The sequence below is a fragment of the Suncus etruscus genome, chromosome 6 (assembly GCF_024139225.1).
Source record: "Suncus etruscus isolate mSunEtr1 chromosome 6, mSunEtr1.pri.cur, whole genome shotgun sequence".
Taxonomy (NCBI): domain Eukaryota; kingdom Metazoa; phylum Chordata; class Mammalia; order Eulipotyphla; family Soricidae; genus Suncus; species Suncus etruscus.
Window position 1 is genome coordinate 5662132 of NC_064853.1, and position 18806 is coordinate 5680937.

Below are 18806 nucleotides of genomic sequence, written 5' to 3' on the forward strand. Positions count from 1 at the left end.
TTCTGCAGGGGAGAGGCTAGGTGGGGGGGGGAGCCTATCAGGTTCTGGGCAACCACACCTGGAAATAACTCCCGAAAAAGGACAAATGACATAAATACAGCTTCAGAGCAGAAAACAATAAAACATGGGGGGGACCGGAGAGATAGTATGGAGGTAAGGCATTTGCCTTGCATGTAGGTCAGTGGTTTGAATCCCAGCAACCCATATGGTCCTCCGAGCCTGCCAGGAGCGATTTCTGAGCGTAGAGCCAGGAGGAACCCCAGTAATGTTCCATGTTATATTTTGAAAAATATATTTTGAAAAATATAACATGGAACATTACTGGGGTCTGTGTAATAGCATAGCAGGGAAGGTGTTTGCTTTGCATGCAGGCAAACTTGCATGCCCCAGGTTCGATCCCTGACAACCCACAGGATACCCCATCCCCACTGGGGAAGTGATCCCAGGGCTCAGCCAGGAGTGACCCCATCATCACTGCACCACTAACCGGCTGCCAGAATTTTCAATTTACCCTTGGCAGAGCTAGACTGGACCTTTACAGCCCTGGGGGTGCATTGCTCAGCCCTCCAACAGGCAAGAACAGGGAAGAAGTGGAGAGCCCAGCTGGGTGCACTTTGGTGGCCTCCAACGCCTGCGACAGACCCTTTTGCCAGCGCTTAAGAAAAGGGGTGCATGTTTAAATAAAGATAATTATTTAAAAAATGAAAAAGAAAAGGGGTGCAGGGCAGGGCAGCACCCCCAGGCTGCCTCCCCTGTTGCAGGCCAAACCCAACCCAGCAGCACCTCCACAGCCTGCCCTGCAGGGAAGAGCACAAGTTTCCCACCTGCAGGAGGGGGTGTAGAGTCGGGGGGGTCCCCCAGTGCTGCACGGGATCCAGGACTGGGTTCCCCATCACTCTGCCTCTAGGCTCTCTATGCAAAGGGGAGCGTCCTTGCATGCTCGAACCCGAGCCTCCGGGGCGCTCCTCCCATTGCCCGAACCCCTGCCAGCAGCTCCCGGGCTGGCCCATCGATGCGCTCGGCGCTCCTCGGAGCCCGGGAAAGGGGGCGGGTCCCTGGCTCAGGTGGTGTAACAGGCGTCTCTCGCAGCCAATGGGCGCCCGAGGATGGGCCTCGATGCCACGCCCTCGCTCTCTCTGATTGGTCGGTTCTGGGAAGCCGCGGCCTAGGCCCGGGGAGGTTGAGCATAGCCGCTCCCTGCCGGGTCGGTGCTTGCTCGCTGCTCTTCTTCGGCCTTGACCCTCCCTCCGCCATGGCCCAGTGAGTCTCCGGGTCCGGGAACTTTATGGGGAGCCCTTGGGGGAGCAAGCCGGGGGGCCCCCCGCTTTTCCAGAGCCCGGCCTCGTGGCTCCCGGGGAGCCCCAAAACTTCCCAAGTTTGCAGCCACCCTTGCTTTGGTGCTGCCCCTGGACCCCCACCTGGGGATCGAAGCTGAGGGGCCGGGAGGGAGCCCCCCAACACCCGGGGGAGCTCGGCCTGCAGGCCCACGGCTCTGTGCATGCAGGTTGAGGGGTGTCAGGGCTGTGGGGTGTGCCCCCCAGACTCCCCAGCTTAGATTCTGGCTTGCACTGGGGTTGCAGATAAATTCAAGGGTGCAACAAGATGCAAAGCCCCACACCCCGACAAACCGGTGGGATGGACCCCGTTTCTTTTTTTTCTTTTTTGCAGAGCCGATATCGCCCTCATTGGACTGGCCGTCATGGGCCAGAACTTGATTCTGAACATGAACGACCACGGCTTCGTGGTGAGTCTTCCTGGGGAAGGGGGGTTTGCAAAGTGGCTTGGCACTTTTTAGTGCCAAGTCACCCACCTGGAAGTGGGTTCTGTTTGCTAGAAGATTCCCCCCCCCCAGGCCTTGGAGGGGATAGTGCGTGGGTAAACCAGGCCCTGTGGAGCCATGAGGCCTCTAGATGTGCAGAGTAGCAACAGAGGAAAAAGTCCTGGGAGTGGGGGGCCACTCGGAGACTTGCAAAGATTGGGGGAGTGAAAGGGCGGTGAACCTCAGTGTGGACGTGGTGTTCCAGAGAGGACCTGGGACTAGCTCTCTCTTAGCTCTGCTTCCTTCCCACGGCTCTCTGAGGTTGATGACCTTTGTTTCCATTTGCTCCTCTTCCACTTCATACAACTTGGGGAGACATCCAAAGCAGGGGTGCCTCAGTGCCCCAGGGTGCCTGGAAAGTGCCCCAGTGGGTGATATGAAGCTAGATTGTGTCCCCACCCTCATTCTCATTCTTCCTGGTCGGCTCTTCTCCTTCTCCCAGGTCTGTGCCTTTAATCGCACGGTCTCCAAGGTGGACGACTTCTTGGCCAAAGAGGCGAAGGGGACCAAGGTGATCGGCGCCCACTCCCTGGAGGAAATGGTCTCGAAGCTCAAGAAACCTCGCAGGATCATCCTCCTGGTGAAGGCTGGCCAGGCCGTGGACGATTTCATTGAGAAATTGGTGAGGCGGCATCTGCTCCCAGCTGCCACCTCGTGGCACAAATTGTTCCCATTCTTGGGCTGGTTGGGGGTGTGGAGGAGCACATCTCTCTGTCTAAGTGTGTGTAAGGGGTTCTCAGCACACACAGTAAGTTCTCAGCTCTGCTCAGAACACCTCAGGAGTGAACCTGGAGCTCTGCATTCAGTCCTCCAAGATGTCTCCTCTGGTGCCCTGACTCTTTCAGTTATTTCAATTCTTTCTACTTAGCATTTTTTTTTGTTTTTATTTTGGGGATCCACACTCAGCGGCGCTCAGAGGTTACTCTTCTTGACTCTATGTTCAGAAATGACTCATGGTGGGCTTGGGGGACTAGGTGGGATGCGAGGCAAACAACCTCTCCATTGTTGGCATGGTTTATGTGTGTGTTGTGTATGTATTTGGGACCACACTGGCACTCAGGGGCTGCACCCAGCTCAGTGTTTACTCTTCTTGGTGCTTGGGGGTCAGGGATGGACCATGTAATGCCGGGGCTACACCCTGGGCTCCTGCAGGCAGAGCCTATACTCCAGCCCATTGGGCCCCCCTGAGCCTTGTTTTAAAGATTATCCCACACAAACACACACACACTTTATTTTTTGGATACAAACTTCTGAGTTTTGGTAGAACCTTTAGCCATGCATGGTTGAGCTTGCTTGGCCGAGAGTCACCACCTGTCTTCCGGCTCATAATGACCCCTTGGACGTCAATTAGAGGACACCCTGATATTCTGGAAAGAATCATTAGGGGGCCTGGGAAGAGCTTGTTTGGTTGACTGTGGGCTCTGCGTGGGGTAGAGTAGCAGCTGGGTTTGATCCCTGCCTCAGACTATCCTGCTGAGCACTTCCAAGAGCAACCCCTGTACTTAAGAGGGTTTGACCCCGAAACAACAGGTATCCCTAGTGTCCAGGGGGGTGGTTCATAGCAAATAAATGCTTGTATGGGATCTTTAGTGCCACCCATAGAAGAATCATAGATAAGGCCTACCAGGCCCAGCTCACTGGGTTTGGCTGAGGTGTTTGGAAAGTCCAATTTGGGGGCCAGAGAAATAGCATGGAGGTAAGGCATTTGCCTTTCATGCAGAAGGACGGTGGTTCGAATCTGGGCATCCCACATGGTCCCCTGTGCCTGCCAGAGGCAATTTCTGAGCATAGAGCCAGGAGTAACCCCTGAGCACTGCCAGGTATGACCCCCTAAAAAAACAAAGAAAAAAAGAAAGAAAAGTTCAGTTTGTTTGTATTTTGGGGGGTTGTCTTTTGTGCTCAGGGGTCACTCAGGCACATAAAAGCTGATGGATGATGGGGGACCAGCGGGAACGGCCCTCAGCTTAATGTAACAGCTCTGGGGCCAGTGATAGCACAGCAGAGAGGGCTTTTTCCTTGCATACAGCCGACCCAGGTTCAATCCCTGGCATCCAATAGGGTTCCCCCAATCCTGCCAGTTATGATTTCTGAGTGTAGTGTCAGGAGGAACCCTGAACACCATCGGGTGTGACCCAAAAATAGCCCCCCCCCCAATAATAATAGTAGCAGAACAACAGAGCTAAGGTGGGCACAGAGGGCTTGTTTTCTAGCCCCTTCCTGGTCACTGCATGGTAACCCATCACTGCCTGGCTAACTCCACAGCAAAACAGACCCCAAATTATTCCCCTTTGGGAGAAATGCTTCGTCATGAAGCCTGTGACAGAGACAGAGGAAAGTGACAGCCAGTCTCCTGTGGGTGGGTATAGTGAGCGCTTCCAGGGTCCAGAACAGGAGCTGCTACTGATGGGGTATAGCCTGGGAAGGGAGATAATGGGGTCCGGAAGGGACAGCCAAAGCTTGGGCTGGGGGGAGGAGTTTGAGGCCACACTCAGCCATACTCAGGGCTTATTTGCTGGGTGGACCCTATGGGATGTTGGGGTTCAAACCTATGTCCTCCTTGTGCCAGGCAAAGAGGCCCCCCTTGCTGTGCTATCACTCCTGTCCCCAGACCATGCTTTTTGGGTCACAGATGTCCAGGCTTTTCCTCCCAGCAGGGCTGAGAAGTGGCTTCAATCTAACTCGGAGAGGCTGTGGGTGGTACTAGGGCAGGGGTGGGGAGAGCCAGCCACGAAGCCTCCAGATTGGTGCAGCCTTGCCTGGCCCTCCCTGCCTGCCCCACTCTGACTCAGTGGCTCTTCCCAGCAGGAAATGAGCTGATAGTTTGACCCCTGAGCTGACCCAGGATAAGATTCAGCAGAATTGGATGTTTGTGTTGTTTGGGGGCAGTTTCTGGGGTGCTGAGCAGCTCTGCAGAAAGCGCTCTATCCCCTAAGGTTGTTCTGGGCCAGTAGGGGTGCTGGGAGTGTGTGTATATGTGGTCAGGTCAGGTTTGGGAGTTTAGTTTGGGGTCATACCTGGCGGTTCTCAGAGGTTGTTCCTATTTCGGTGGACTGGAGTCTTGGCAGTGCTCAAGGGACCCCCCAAGCCCAACCCGGGCCACCCGTATGAAAAGCAACTGCTCAGCCCCTTGGTGTCTGTCTCAGGAATTTGAGTTCTCACTGGGTTTTCCAGCACCCCACTTTTTGTTTTTTGTTTTTTGTTTTTGGGCCACAGCTGGCGATGCTCAGGGGTTACTCCTGGTTGTCTGCTCAAAAATAGCTCCTGGCAGGCACGGGGGACCATATGGGACACCGGGATTCGAACCAACCACCTTTGGTCCTGGATCAGCTGCTTGCAAGGCAAACGCCACTGTGCTATCTCTCCGGGCCCATGCACCCCACTTTTAAACAGTCCACCTGGACCCTCCAAATTTAGACACTGCTGCAGCTGGCAGACAGCATACTCGGAATCTGAATGTATATGGGACAGGTGTGACCCCAGAAGTTGGAGCTTGGGGATCAGCCATGCCCAGACTGCCTGCTTTTCCAGGACCTGCCCTGTGCCTTCTTACTTGTCCTGATCGGTCAAGGTTACATTTTAGTTCTGACTTCAGTTTCTTTGTCCACTTTTGGAGAGGGAGGCCTCACCCAGCGGCACTCAGGTTACTCCTGACTGCACTCAGGAATCTATCCTGACTGGCTTGGGGGACCATGTGGGATGCTGGGGTTCTAACGTGGATCCCTGCTATGCTCTCACCCCAACCCTGTTTTTAGTTTCTTTGGGGGTGGGGCACACCCTGCAATGCTTCTGGCTCTGCACTCAGAAATCGTTCCTGGCAGGCTTGGGAGACCCTATGGGGTTTTGGGAATTGAATCTGGGTCTGTCCCAGGACAGTTGCGAGCAAGGCAAACTCCCTACGGCTGTGCTATCACTCCAAGCCCATGTCTTTAGTTTCTTTGTCCACTTTTTCTTCTTCCCTTTTCTCTATTTTTATTTATTTTTTCCTATGATGGCAGGGCTAAACCCCAGTATCTCCCCACCCGCTGTCCCTAGCCTTTCTCTGGGTCCCCTTAATGCTGTGTCTTTTGGTCCCAGGTGCCTTTACTGGAAAAGGGCGACATCATCATCGACGGAGGAAACTCTGAGTACAAGGACTCCACAGTGAGTAGTCAGTCGCCAGCTTCTTTCTGGTGCTGAGCACATGCTAGAACATTCTAGAAAGATGTGCTGGAGAAGAGTAGGCCCTCCTTGTTGCAGGGCTCAGCGGGCGGGTCCCGGCTCTGATGCCACTGCATCCGGCCTTGTTAACTGCTGGACTTGGGGTCACAGCCACCTCCCTTAGCGCTTGTCTGCTGGGGCGCCTCATTATCACAACTCTCTGCACCCCTGATGTGCTGCTGCATCCCAGGAAGTGGGTGGGTTGGGATCCAGGCTCAGCTGCCCCCTCACTGCCCATGCTCGACTTCAGCACTGCCTTGGAATGTGGGGAACTCTAGATCCTGGGGGGCAGTAGGGGTGCCTGGGGCCATCACCTCTGCCAAGCATTAGGAGCTGCCTCTTCTCTCGCCTAGAGGCGGTGTCGAGACCTCACTGCCAAGGGCATCCTGTTTGTGGGCAGTGGCGTGAGCGGCGGAGAGGACGGTGCCCGCTATGGCCCCTCACTCATGCCTGGAGGGAACAAAGCCGCATGGTGAGTCCCTGCAAACCCCAGGGTGCCAGCGTTGGGGAGACCTGCCTTGGGGTATACTTGGTACCCATCTCTGTGGAGCCCATCTGTGGTTCCCTGCTGTGCCCCATCCCTGCCATGGTCCCTTCTTCCTTCCTGCCACTTTGCCCTCTGACCCTAAGGCTGCCATTTTGGAATCAGCCTAAGGAAGGTTCTGGGCCCAGGAAGGCAATTCTGGGGGCATCCCTGTACCAGGGTCCTGTGGGCTGGGTCAGCCTATTAGCTGTCATGTGCTCCCCACAAAGGAGTTTTATCTGATGATGCCAAGTCTGAGGTGGGAGTGGGTACCTCCTTGCTCCTGGGAGAAGGATCTATTGATTAATTAGCTGGTTTTGGGGTGCTTAGGGGTTTCTCCTGACTCTGCACTCAGGAATCACTCCTGGCAGGCTCTGGGGACCTATGGGATGCCAGGGATCCACAAACACCCTCCCCGCTCCAGCCCCTGGTGTATTTTTTCTGGATGTGGAGAGGGCTGCTGTCTTGATCTGTGCTCTGGGCAGGAGGAGGGAACTTGGCGAGTCAAGGACAGACCCTTCCGACCTTGGATTACAGCTCACATTGTTCCATTGTGTGGGAGGGGGTGGGGAGGAAGACAGACCAGTGGTGACAGGGGACAGTGTGTGTGTGTGAGTGGGTGGGGAATGTAGCAACTTCACAGAACCATAAATGTGGGGGCAGAAGGATGGGAAGCAATAGAACTAGGGGTGAGCCATAGCACAGTGAGGAAGGCATTCACCTTGCAGGCATCCCATATGGTCCCTGGAGAAACCAGGGTGAGCCAGGAGTGACTCACTGTCACTCCTGAGTGCAGAGCCAGGAGTAAGTCCTGAGCACTTCGTGATGTGGCCCCCAAACCTCCCCCACTCACCCAAAAACGAAGAGCAAATCTGAGAAGGAATGCAGAAGTGGTCTGTGGTGGTTACGTTACATGAGTGTAACTCGCTGTGGGGCAAGAGCCAGAAGGAGCAGAAGAGGCGGTGGACTGGGGGAGACCTTGATCTAGGGGAGGGGGTTGGGGCAACAGAAAACACTTCTTTCCCCATGAGTTAGGTTTCCGGGTGCGCTTGAATTGTGGCAGGTGTTGAAATTAGGCCTGTTTCCCTAGGAGCCCCCACAGGGCAGGGCTGGGGTGTAAGCCTGTCGAGTGACCCCATATTTTACCCCATGCTACACAAGCCCAGAGTCATCCCTGTATAGCCCCCAGACCCCAGTGACCTTGTGACCCCTAGGCCCCAGCTGGGCCGGCCTAAAGGGCACCACTCCACAGGGTAGGAGAGACCTCGGGAAGAATGGGGGGGTAACCTCTACTCTGTGGGGATCCAGGGGTTCTCTTCAGTCTGTTCATTTTAGGGAACTGCCCCCCCTATGGTCTCGGGGAAGCAGAGGGCCTCCTAAGGGGAGAGCTGGTATGGGGGATTCCCAAGCATTTGGGGTTTTCAGTCCTTCTTTCTTTTTTGGGGGGGCCGCACCTGGTGGAGCTTAGCGGTTGCTCCTGGCTCTATGCTAGAAATTGCTCCTGGCAGGCTCCAGGGACCATATGGGATGCCAGGGATCGAACCTGGGTCGACCACATGCAAGGCAAACGCCCTACCTGCTGTGCTGTCACTCTGGCCCCATCTTGGGCCTTCTTGAACAGTGAATTTTGTCTCCTTCCCCCCCACCGTAGGCCTCACATCAAGACCATCTTCCAGGGCATCGCTGCCAAAGTGGGCTCCGGGGAGCCATGTTGCGACTGGGTAAGTGAGGCCATGTTGGTCCCCCTCTTACTGTGGGTGGCAGGTGGAGGATGGGTGGGGTGGGATGGGGTAGGGGAGGATGGGGGTCATGAAGAGAGAAAGTGGCTTCGGGGTAAAGCCCTGAGCACAAGAGCCCCAGAAACACCCAGAGCTGCTGCTCTGACCTGGTGGTTCTGACATAAACTGGTTGGAGGGTTCGGGGTTCAGGCTCCCCAAGGGAAGTCAGTAGCCCTGGGCTGGACCATAAGTGCAGGAAGTGTGGCCATGATAGGCTACAAGTTCCGTCTTCGCCTCAGGTGTGGAAGGGGTGTAGGGGTTTGGGGTTGTTGAGTGTGTGTGGGTGAGGTGATGTTTAGTATGGTTGTTTGGTTGTATGGGGATATTTGATATGGCGGTGAGGATATATGGGGGTGTTGAGTATATGGGTGAGGGTATTGGATATGTGGGGGTGTTGGGTATATGGGGTTGGGGTGTATTTGGAGCTGTGTTACAGGGGTAAATGGGGATATGTGGGTATGTAGGGGAAGAGTTGTATGGGGGTAAGTGGCAACGTGAGGGGTGTGTATAGGGGCGTGTAGGTCTATTAAGGGGTATGCCCACATCCTAAGGATCAATCCTGGGGTCTCATATGTTCTGTCCTCGAGCCCCCCCCCCCCACCTGCTTGTCTCTCCCTCTCCCTGATGATGGATGGCAGAGGCCCCTGTCACTCCCCAGGACAGCCCTTAAAGCAACAGTAAGGGTGCTGGCAGGGGGCTCTGAAGTCCTGGGCTCCAGTTTCATCACCTCAAGTTCCCTCCCTCCAGCACTGAGCACTGCTGGGAGTAAGTCCGCCCCAGGGCAAAGAAAGAAACCGGAAGGACAAGGTGCAGTGAGAGAATGTCGTAAGATAGAGTCTGGCAGACTGGTTCCCCCCTCAGGGCCAAGGGACCAATCTGCACAGGACACCCCATCCCTCCTGTCCCCTAAGAACTGGTGGAATCCCCCCTGGACCCCAGTATTCTGGTCTCAGCCCAGAAGGTCAGGCTGCCGCCATGCTCACTGTACATGTGGTTTGTTTGGGGTTTGGGGTCAAACATGGGCATTCAGCTCAGTGTCCACCAGCACAGGGCCAGGGGAGGGAATATTGGCTGCCCTGGGTTCCCCGCATCTGTGGGGGAGGCCAAGCCATGCTCCTGCCTCGGAGCCTGCAGGGGTGCCCGGCCTTGACCACAGATAATTGCGGTCACAACAGCTACACCAGGACAGCAAGCCAGGACCTGCCCCTGTGCCCCACAGGCCCCTATTTTTAGCGCCTCCCTGCTCCCCCTTTTAGGAATCGGGAATCCAGGATGCAGTATCAGGTCATTAGCCAATATCCGGGCACAAGGAAGCGTCCGAGTCAGGGGCAGTGGCACATCCTAGAAGGCCCTAAAGTAGGGCATTCATTCTCTGAGTACATGTTGGGGATTCAGGCTGGGTTCCCCCAACTCCAACCTGTCCCTTTCTGTTGCTTATATCGGCCATAGCTTGTCAATGATTCCCCAAAGCCCCAGAATAGGGAGCAGTCTGAAGCAGAGAGCCAGGAGGAGCCCCAGGACACAACAGGTGTGGGCTCCAAAGCCAAACCCCCAAACCAGGCCCTAAAGTACAGCTGAGTTATTATAGCTTCTAGGGGTAAGGCAAGTGGTGAGTTCAGGGGAGAGATTCTCCATGGGAGGCTGGGAGAGGCTTTTAAGAACAGGAGAGGGGCCTGGAGCACTAGCACAGTGGTAAGGCATTTGCCTTGCACATGGTCAACCCAGAACGAACCCGGATTCGATTTCCAACATTCTATATGGTTCCCCAAGTGTGCCAGGAGTAACCCTTGTGGGCTGCCAGGTGTGGCCCAAAAAAACAAAAACAAAACAAAAAAATGGAGAAAGGCTGGATGTGAACCAGGGAGCTGGAGATGGACTTGGGGGACACAGACTGAGACGGAGGACGTTTCCAGAGACAGGAGATGATTGGGTTGCAGAGTAGGGCCATAGGCCAGAAATAGGGTCTGGCCATGGGGTTGCTCTGTGGTCCAGCATGACTCAGTTCTCTGCACTGGGACCTCATCTTCTGTGTGTGAGCATTAGGGGGAGCCTGGCTGAGCTGACAGGGGGGTTTAGTGATGGTGCCTCCTGGTTCTGCCTAAGACACGGTGTCCCCTGCAGGTGGGGGACGAGGGCGCAGGGCACTTCGTGAAGATGGTTCACAATGGCATCGAGTACGGCGACATGCAGCTCATCTGCGAGGCCTACCACGTCATGCGTGACGCACTGGGCATGGAGCAGGACCAGATGGCACAGGTGAGCCCCATAGGACCAGCCCCAGCGTTGACCACTTGGGACAGCAGCAAAGGACACAGTCCGCAGGGTCCTGGCACTCCGGGTGGCAGTTGTGGGGGGGATCCCACCATCCGTCTGACCATCCGTCTGTCCATCCTGCCCGCAGACCTTCGAGCAGTGGAACAAGACAGAGCTGGACTCATTCCTGATCGAGATCACGGCAGACATTCTCAAGTTCCGGGACACGGACAGCAAACACCTGCTCCCCAAGATCCGGGATAGTGCCGGCCAGAAGGGCACTGGCAAGTGGACGGCCATCACGGCCCTGGACTACGGCGTCCCCGTCACCCTCATTGGTACGTGGCACTGAGCTGCACCCCACCTGCTAGCTTCCACACCCCTCGGCCTTTGGTGCCAGAGAATGAAGAAGCAGGGCCAGTCAGCAGCAGCAGGGACCGGCCTGGGAATGACACTGGGGTTAATCTCTTGTCTCTCAGATGATGACAAGTCAGGGCTGAGGAGCCCCAAGAGATACTACAGTGGGCAGGACACTTGCCTGGTACATGACTGAACCAGGTTCAATTCCCAGCAACCATTAGGGTTCACTGAGCTGAGTACAAAGCCAGGAGTAAGCCCTGAGCACCAAGTGTGGCTCGAAAGAAAAATTAAAAATACAAGAAAACATGGGGGCCGGAGCAATAGCATAGTGACATGGCGTTTGCCTTGCACAAGGCCAACCTGGGAACAACCTGTGTTCGATCCTTGGCATTCCAGAGGGTCCCCCAAACCTGCCAGGAGTGATTTTCTGAGTGCAGAGCCAGGAGTAACCTCTGAGTGCTACCGGGTGTGGTCCAAAAACCAATAAAAAAAGAAAAGAAAAATATAAAGAGAAACATTCCAGGGGTAGGCGCTACTAGCACACGGCTATTCCAGGTTCAGTCCCCAGCTCCCCATAAGGACCCCTGAGAGCTGTAAGAATGATTTCTGAGGGCCCGGAGAGATAGCACAGCGGCGTTTGCCTTGCAAGCAGCCGATCCAGGACCAAAGGTGGTTGGTTCGAATCTCGGTGTCCCATATGGTCCCCAGTGCCTGCCAGGAGCTATTTCTGAGCAGACAGCCAGGAGGAACCCCTGAGCAATGCCGGGTGTGGCCCAAAAAAACAAAAAAAAAAAAAAGAATGATTTCTGAGAGGTCAGAGCAATAGCACAGTGGGGAGGGCATTTGCCTTTGCACATGGCCGACCTGGGTTCGATCCCCGGCATCCTGAGCCATGCCAGGAGTGATTGCTGAGTGCAGAACTAGGAGTAATCCCTAAGCACCAAAAACCAAAAAAAAAAAAAAGGTTGCTTTCTGAGAACAGAGCCAGGAGTCACCCCTGAGCACAGCTGGGTGTGTTCCCCCCGCCCCCAAACAAACAAAAAGTGGAAATAGGGAAAATAAGGAAATAAAAGGACCAGGTAGAGCACAAGGGGCTGAGGGAGACATTCACTTCTCAGAACCCCAGAGTGGGAGGTGAGGGGGCCAGACCTCAGCCCAGAATATTCCTGTGGCTTCCCTAGATGGCGGTGTCATGGGCTCTCAGGCTCCTCCCTCTGCCTTGGAGGGAGGAGGAAGTAGGAAGTGGCTGGTCTGGTGAGAGCCACGCCTCAGGCCGGGCACCCCCTCGGGGACTTTGATCCCCTGAAGGAAGCAGCCAGGCTGCTTGCTGGCTCCTGGGAATGTTCCAGTGACTCACCATTGGGTGGGGCCCCCTGAGGTGTCACCTGCCTGCCCCCTTGTGCCAGTCTCTTTCGCAGAGCTGCTGGCAATGCTGAGTCATGGTGTGTCTGCACCTTTCGAGCTGCACAGGCCCTTGGGCATGGGCAGGACTGGGGTGCCCCCTGGTCCCCATTGTACCTTTGCTTACCAGGAAGGTCCTCCACCAGCCCCTGAGACTTTCCTCCTGTTTGATGGCTGGTGTTACCTTTTTTGGGGGGCCACACCCAGTGGTACTCAGAGGTCACTCCTGGAAGGATCAGGAGACCTTCTGGGGTGGCTGGGATCAAATCCAGGTCAGGGCTGGAACCATAGCATAGTGAGTGGTAGAGTGTTTGCCTTGTACATGCCAACCCGGGGCAGACTCAGGTTCGATTCCCAGCATTTCACATGGTCCCCTGAGCCTTCCAGGAGTGATTTCTATTTTTTTGGGGGGGGGAGGAGGCCATCGTGGTGATGCTCAGGGTTCAGGGGTTACTCTTGGCTATGCACTCAGAAATTGCTCCTGCTTTGGGGGATTATATGGGACGTCAGGGGGATTGAACTGTGGTCCGTCCTGGGCCAGGCACGTGCAAGGCAAATGCCCTGCTGCTGTACCACAGCTCTGGCCCCAGGAGCGATTTCTGAGCAAAGAGCCAGGAGTAACCCCTGAGGACTGCCGGGTGTGACCCATATACCTTAATCAAATCCTGGTCAGCCACGTGCAAGACAAATGTCTTCCCTGCTGCGCTATCCCCCGGCTATCCCCCACACCACCCCAGAAAATAAAGTACTTGGCTTGCACGCAGCCAACCAGGTTTGAGTCTTGGTACCCCAACTCACTCAGGAGTGAGTTGTCCCTGCAAGCTCCAAGCTATCTCCCTCATGCCCTAAAAACTATGCTGTTTTTTTTTTTTTCTCCCCTCCTATAAAGTATAAAAAATTAACATGCACTCAGGAATCCTGAAATCTCTTGAAATGGTTAAAACTAGGGAAGAGGGACTCATTTATTTGGGGATGGTACTACTGAGTAATTCAGGGGACCCAGGCTTCTCCTTGGTCTTGGCTGATGTGCTTGGTATCCCCAGGGACCCCAGATTCAGCTCCTACTGTTCCGGCTGCTGGCCACTGGGGTCTTCTGGCGAAAAAAGGCCCCAGATGTAACTCCCCAAATATGGTCTTGGGTGAGTGTTAAGGAGTTAAAATGCGCTCAGCTGTGGGGACTATCCAGAATGACTGAGGTAGTACTTTCCCCAGGTCACCCCCAATTCCGTGTTAACTTTGGTGGCAAAATTCCCGGGACCATGGGAGCTTTCATGCTGTGACTGTTAGTTTTGTCTGTCTATGACTGTTTGTCTATGACTGTTCTGGAACCTTCTCTCACCCCACAGGAGAGGCTGTGTTTGCTCGCTGCTTGTCCTCCCTCAAGGACGAGAGGGTGGAGGCCAGCAAGAAGCTGAAGGGGCCCCAGAAGACCAGCTTCGAGGGGGACAAGAAGGCCTTCCTGGAGGACGTTCGAAAGGTGGGGAGCGGGCCCGGAGAGATAGCACAGCGGTGTTTGCCTTGCAAGCAGCCGATCCAGGACCTAAGGTGGTTGGTTCGAATCCCATGTGGTCCCCCGTGCCTGCCAGTAGCTATTTCTGAGCAGACAGCCAGGAGTAACCCCTGAGCACCGCCAGGTGTGGCCCAAAAACAAAAACAAAAAAAAGAAAGAAAGAAAGAAAAAGGGAGGAAGGGAGGAAGGGAGCGGGGCTGGCGGGGATGCGGGGTGCGCTGGGCCCGTCTGACCACCCGGGCCCCCTACAGGCCCTTTATGCCTCCAAGATCATCTCATACGCGCAAGGCTTCATGCTCCTTCGACAGGCGGCCACTGAGTTCGGCTGGACCCTCAACTACGGCGCCATCGCCCTCATGTGGAGGGGGGGCTGCATCATCAGGAGGTGAGGGGGACACCACAAACATACATGGCACACTTATACACACTGGGGTTCACAGTAACGGGCACACACATTCGGGCACACCACATATACATTAGGTACACACACACATACTCTGGGACAACACACACACACCTGTACACTCATGAATGGGTTTGTGTACCCTTCCCCGCCCCCAGTGCCTTCCTGGGGAAGATCAAGGAGGCTTTTGACCGCAACCCCGGACTCCAGAACCTTCTGCTCGACGACTTCTTCAGGGCGGCTGTGGAGCAGTCCCAGGTTCGGGCAATTGAGGGCCTCTGGGGTCACCGTGGGAGCTGTGGGACAGGGTCACCGTGGGAGCTGTGGGACAGGGTTGGATAGTATCCGGGTCATCTATGAGACCAAGGGGAGGACAGGATCATCAGGGTCCCTGTGGGAACCCATTGAAGGACAGGGTCGGGGTCTCCTATGGGACCAGTGGAAAGACAGGGTCCGAGTCCCCCGTGGAGGCCTCATGGACTTGGCAGCACTCCCAATGGCCACCCTGTGATCTGCAGGACTCATGGCGCCGTGCCGTGAGCACCGGGGTGCAGTTGGGCATCCCCATGCCCTGCTTCTCCACTGCGCTGGCCTTCTATGATGGATACCGGCACGCCCAGCTCCCTGCCAACCTCATTCAGGTGAGTGCCAGGCCGGGCTGTGCGGGCAGGTGGGTAGGCGGACAGGTGGCCCCTCCGGACACCAACACATGCTCTTCCCCACAGGCCCAGCGAGACTATTTTGGCGCCCACACTTATGAGCTCCTGACCAAGCCTGGCCACTTCATCCACACCAACTGGACGGGCCACGGCGGAAGTGTGTCCTCCTCCTCCTACAACGCCTGAGCGGGCCAGCGCCCCTCTCAAGGACATTCCTATTTGGGGACCCTGGCCCACTCTGCTTCCAGTTCAATAAAGCAGCAGTGGCCATCCAGGGCCTCCTCTCTGCTGTGTGCCTGGGCGGTCCTCAGGGCTGGCGGGGTCAGTGACCCACAGATAGCTGCTTGGAAGCAAGTGGGACTTGATCATATCCCACTGAGGCTCTGAAATAAAAGTTTAGGGGGCCGTGTGGATCCCCCCGAATTAAGGGTTATCCCCCTCTGTTCCCTCATCAGGCTCCATCCACCCTGCCCACCTCTCCAGCTGACTTCCAGGGTGCTGTGGGGTCCGAGCCCTCCCCCCCTAGATCCCTTCTCTGAGTCCTGTTGTCTCAAGGGCCTGCTGGATGGGAGCCAGTATCACTATTTCTTTTTTTTTTTTTTGGTTTTTTTTTTTTTTGGTTTTTGGGCCACACCCGGTAACGCTCAGGGATTACTCCTGGCTATGTGCTCAGAAGTTGCTCCTGGCTTGGGGGACCATATGGGACACCGGGGGATCGAACCGCGGTCCGTCCAAGGTTAGCGCAGGCAAGTCAGGCACCTTACCTTTAGCGCCACCGCCCGGCCCCCATTTTTATTTTTTTATTTTTTTTTTGGTTTTTGGGCCACACCCTGTGACGCTCAGGGGTTACTCCTGGCTATGCGCTCAGAAGTTGCTCCTGGCTTCTTGGGGGACCATATGGGACGCCGGGGGATCGAACCGCGGTCCATCCTAGGCTAGCACAGGCAAGGCAGGCACCTTACCTCCAGCGCCACCGCCCGGTCCCCAGTATCACTATTTCTAGAAGTTTCCTGCAGGGAGGTTTTCTCTGGAATGTTCTAGGGTAAACAGACTCCTGGTGGTAGCTGCTGGACTCCAAGCCTGACCTCTGGCCTTTCCATGGGAGACTCAGTCATTCAGTGACCAGTCCCGTGGTCCCCTCAGCCATGTGAAGGGGCCCTTTTTGGGTCCCCAGGGGTCTGAGCCCAGAGAGGGTTGGGCTGTTGACTGGCCTGTTCTGTCTCTTCCAATGTGGGGGGCTTTGTCTGCCTACAAGCCCCGTCACCACTCTGGTCCCCACTTCAGGTGTGGGTTTCCACTGAGCAGGACCTGGGGCCTTGGGTATCATCAGGTCAGGGTCCCCCCAGGAGTACCACTGGGCACCCAGGGGAAAGGCAGGCTCCTGCAGTGGGTGGGAGAGGGACCTGGGAACATCAATGTGGGGTTTAGGTATGGAGTTCAGGTGGGGGGATTCTGTATACAGGGGTCAGGCAGGGTTGATACCAGGGCTATGGATTGGCAGGAGTTGGGCAAGTTTGGACACGGCAACAAAGCTCTCACTGTCCCAGCCCTGGGAGATGCTGGCTGCTCCAGACACACTGAATAGCCTAGTAGTGACCTAACCCAGCCAGGGCCCTCTGCCCCCCAACTCTAGGGTTTTCCAACTTGTCCTGTTCAGACCCATGAGGCCGGGGACCAGGTCTCTCCCCACAAATGTCAGGACGATGGTGCACAGGAGGGACATGTCCACAAAGGGTTCACTTTCATGGTGAAGAGACTCATCAGTTTGATCCTTGGCACCAAGTATTGGTACCCCAACCATCACCAGGAGCACAGAGTCAGGAGTAAGCGATGAGCATCGCTGGGTGTGGCCCCAAAACCAATGACAAAACTCAGGCTCTATTTTTGGGAACTGAGCCATGGGCCTGCCCTACACATGACTGGCTTGGGTTCCACCCCTGGCACAGGGAAGACCCCTGAGCTCACCCATAAATGCCTCCAAGCTCCTCCCCTCAAAGTCAATGAAATGGTCAAGGAAGAAAAAAGGGGTGTGGCCCCAGGCAAGCAAACAGCTGGCAAGCACCCCAGCCTGGTGCGTGGCCCCAAGGAACACCCACAGCTGGGTGTGGGCTACCCTGTCACCATGACATAGAGGAGCCGGAGTGGTGGCACAAGCAGTAGTGTTTGCCTTGCATGCGCTAACCTAGGACGGACCACAGTTCGATCCCCTGGCGTCCCATATGGTCCCCCAAGCCAGGAGCGATTTCTGAAAGCATAGACAGGAGTAGCCCCTGAGCACCTCCAGAGAAACACAAACGGAAAAAAAAAAAACAAACCTAATTCCAGTCCACAGGCCCTGAGCCCTGCCATAAGTGACTCCTGATCCCAGTGGGGCCCTGAAACCCAGATAAAAGCTCTAGTCAGGTGAATTCTGTTCGAGGCTATGTTTTGTGTCTGTCGAATGGCCTCCCCACGTTGCAAGGACAGAGCCCTGACTGCTGGCCACATCCCCAGTTGTGCACCCGAACTAGGACCCTCCTCTCCCAGGTGCCCCCTGCCTAGGTGTTTACAGCCTCCTTAAAGTCAGCACAAGCCCATTACCAGCTACAAGCACACAGCTGTGCCCCCAGACTGGGGTGGGGGCTTCGGTGCCACCTGGCAGTGCTGGAGCAGAGAACTGGGGTACAGATACCAGAGCATGGAGAGGGGGCTCAGACACCAGAGCACTGGGGTGTAGACAATGTCACGCACTTCCCTAGAAGAGGAGAGTTAAGGGGCCAGAGAGATGGTACAGTGTGGAGGGTGTTTGCCTTCCATGTGTCGGATCCCAGCACCCTACAGGGCCTCCTAAGCCCTCCAGGAGTGATCCCTGAGGAGTAAGCCCTGAGCACTGCCAGGAGTGTTCCCCCAAAAACAAAAATAAGAAAGTGCAGAAGTTGTTCCCTGGGTATGTGGAGTGAGACCATCATATGTGAGTCCATGGGGGGATATTCTGGGTCCCCACCGCTCTATGGAGGAGCACTCTTGCTCAATTTACCTGGGGGCCGCAGGAGGCAAAGTGGGGGTGATCCTTGAGTGCAAGGTCAGTAGTAAGTAGTAAGCCTTGAACATTGGGGGGTGTGATCCAAAGAACTAAAACAAAACAAAACAAAAAAGGATTCCTCTAGGGCAGGGCCACAAAATGTTGTACGGAAGGCCGAGAGTTTGAGAGGGAAGCACGTAGGTGCAGGTTGCTCCTTCCTGGGTCACCAGCTCAGCAGACCCTGGACTCTGGGCTTCCTTAGTCAAACCGAAGCCGCACAGCCTCCTCCAGTGTAACCCCAGAAAAGGGCTTTTGCCCCGGAGACCTTGCTGCCTCAATAGCAGGGTCACCCCACGAGGAACCAGTAGAAGCCCAGGGATGGCACAGCTCGGAGGCCACAGGGAAGGCGGCGGTTTTTCGGTGTGTGCTGACACCTCGCGTCCAGTCCCTGCAATTACAACATTTCTCTCCTCTCCATCTTCCCACTCAGCCCTCTCCAGCCTCCAAAGGGCCTGAAGTACCCAGGTCAGGCACTGCTATGACTCTTAGAAGAGTCACTTCTTTTTTTTTTTTTTTTTTTTTTTTGTTTTTTTTTTGTGGTTTTTTTTTTGGGTCACACCCGGCAGTGCTCAGGGGCCACTTCTGGCTCCATGCTCAGAAATTGCTCCCGGCAGGCACGGGGGACCATATGGGACGCCGGGATTCGAACCGATGACCTCCTGCATGAAAGGCAAACGCCTTACCTCCATGCTATCTCTCCGGCCCAGAAGAGTCACTTCTTGGGGCCAGAGAGATAGCATGAAGGTAGGGCGTTTGCCTTGCGTGCGGAAGGACGGTGTTTTGAATCCTGGCATCCCATAGGGTCCCCTGAGCCTGCCAGGGGTGATTCCCTGAGCACAGAG

The 18806-nt window shown here is 55.6% G+C and overlaps 2 protein-coding genes across 9 annotated transcripts in view; one reads left to right on the forward strand and one right to left on the reverse strand.

The window, feature by feature from the left end:
- The window catches only part of CLSTN1 (calsyntenin 1), an 833174-nt gene that overhangs the window by 518141 nt on the left and 296227 nt on the right, over positions 1-18806 (reverse strand). The gene's annotated exons all lie outside the window — the stretch shown is intronic.
- PGD (phosphogluconate dehydrogenase) lies at positions 1181-15173 on the forward strand. Its single transcript, XM_049775330.1, has 13 exons — positions 1181-1260; positions 1669-1744; positions 2262-2441; positions 5894-5959; positions 6370-6488; positions 8191-8260; positions 10439-10573; positions 10719-10908; positions 13678-13808; positions 14093-14226; positions 14403-14502; positions 14763-14885; positions 14970-15173. Exons 1-13 carry the CDS (start codon positions 1253-1255, stop codon positions 15087-15089), a joined length of 1452 nt encoding a protein of 483 aa, XP_049631287.1. The 5' UTR covers positions 1181-1252; the 3' UTR covers positions 15090-15173.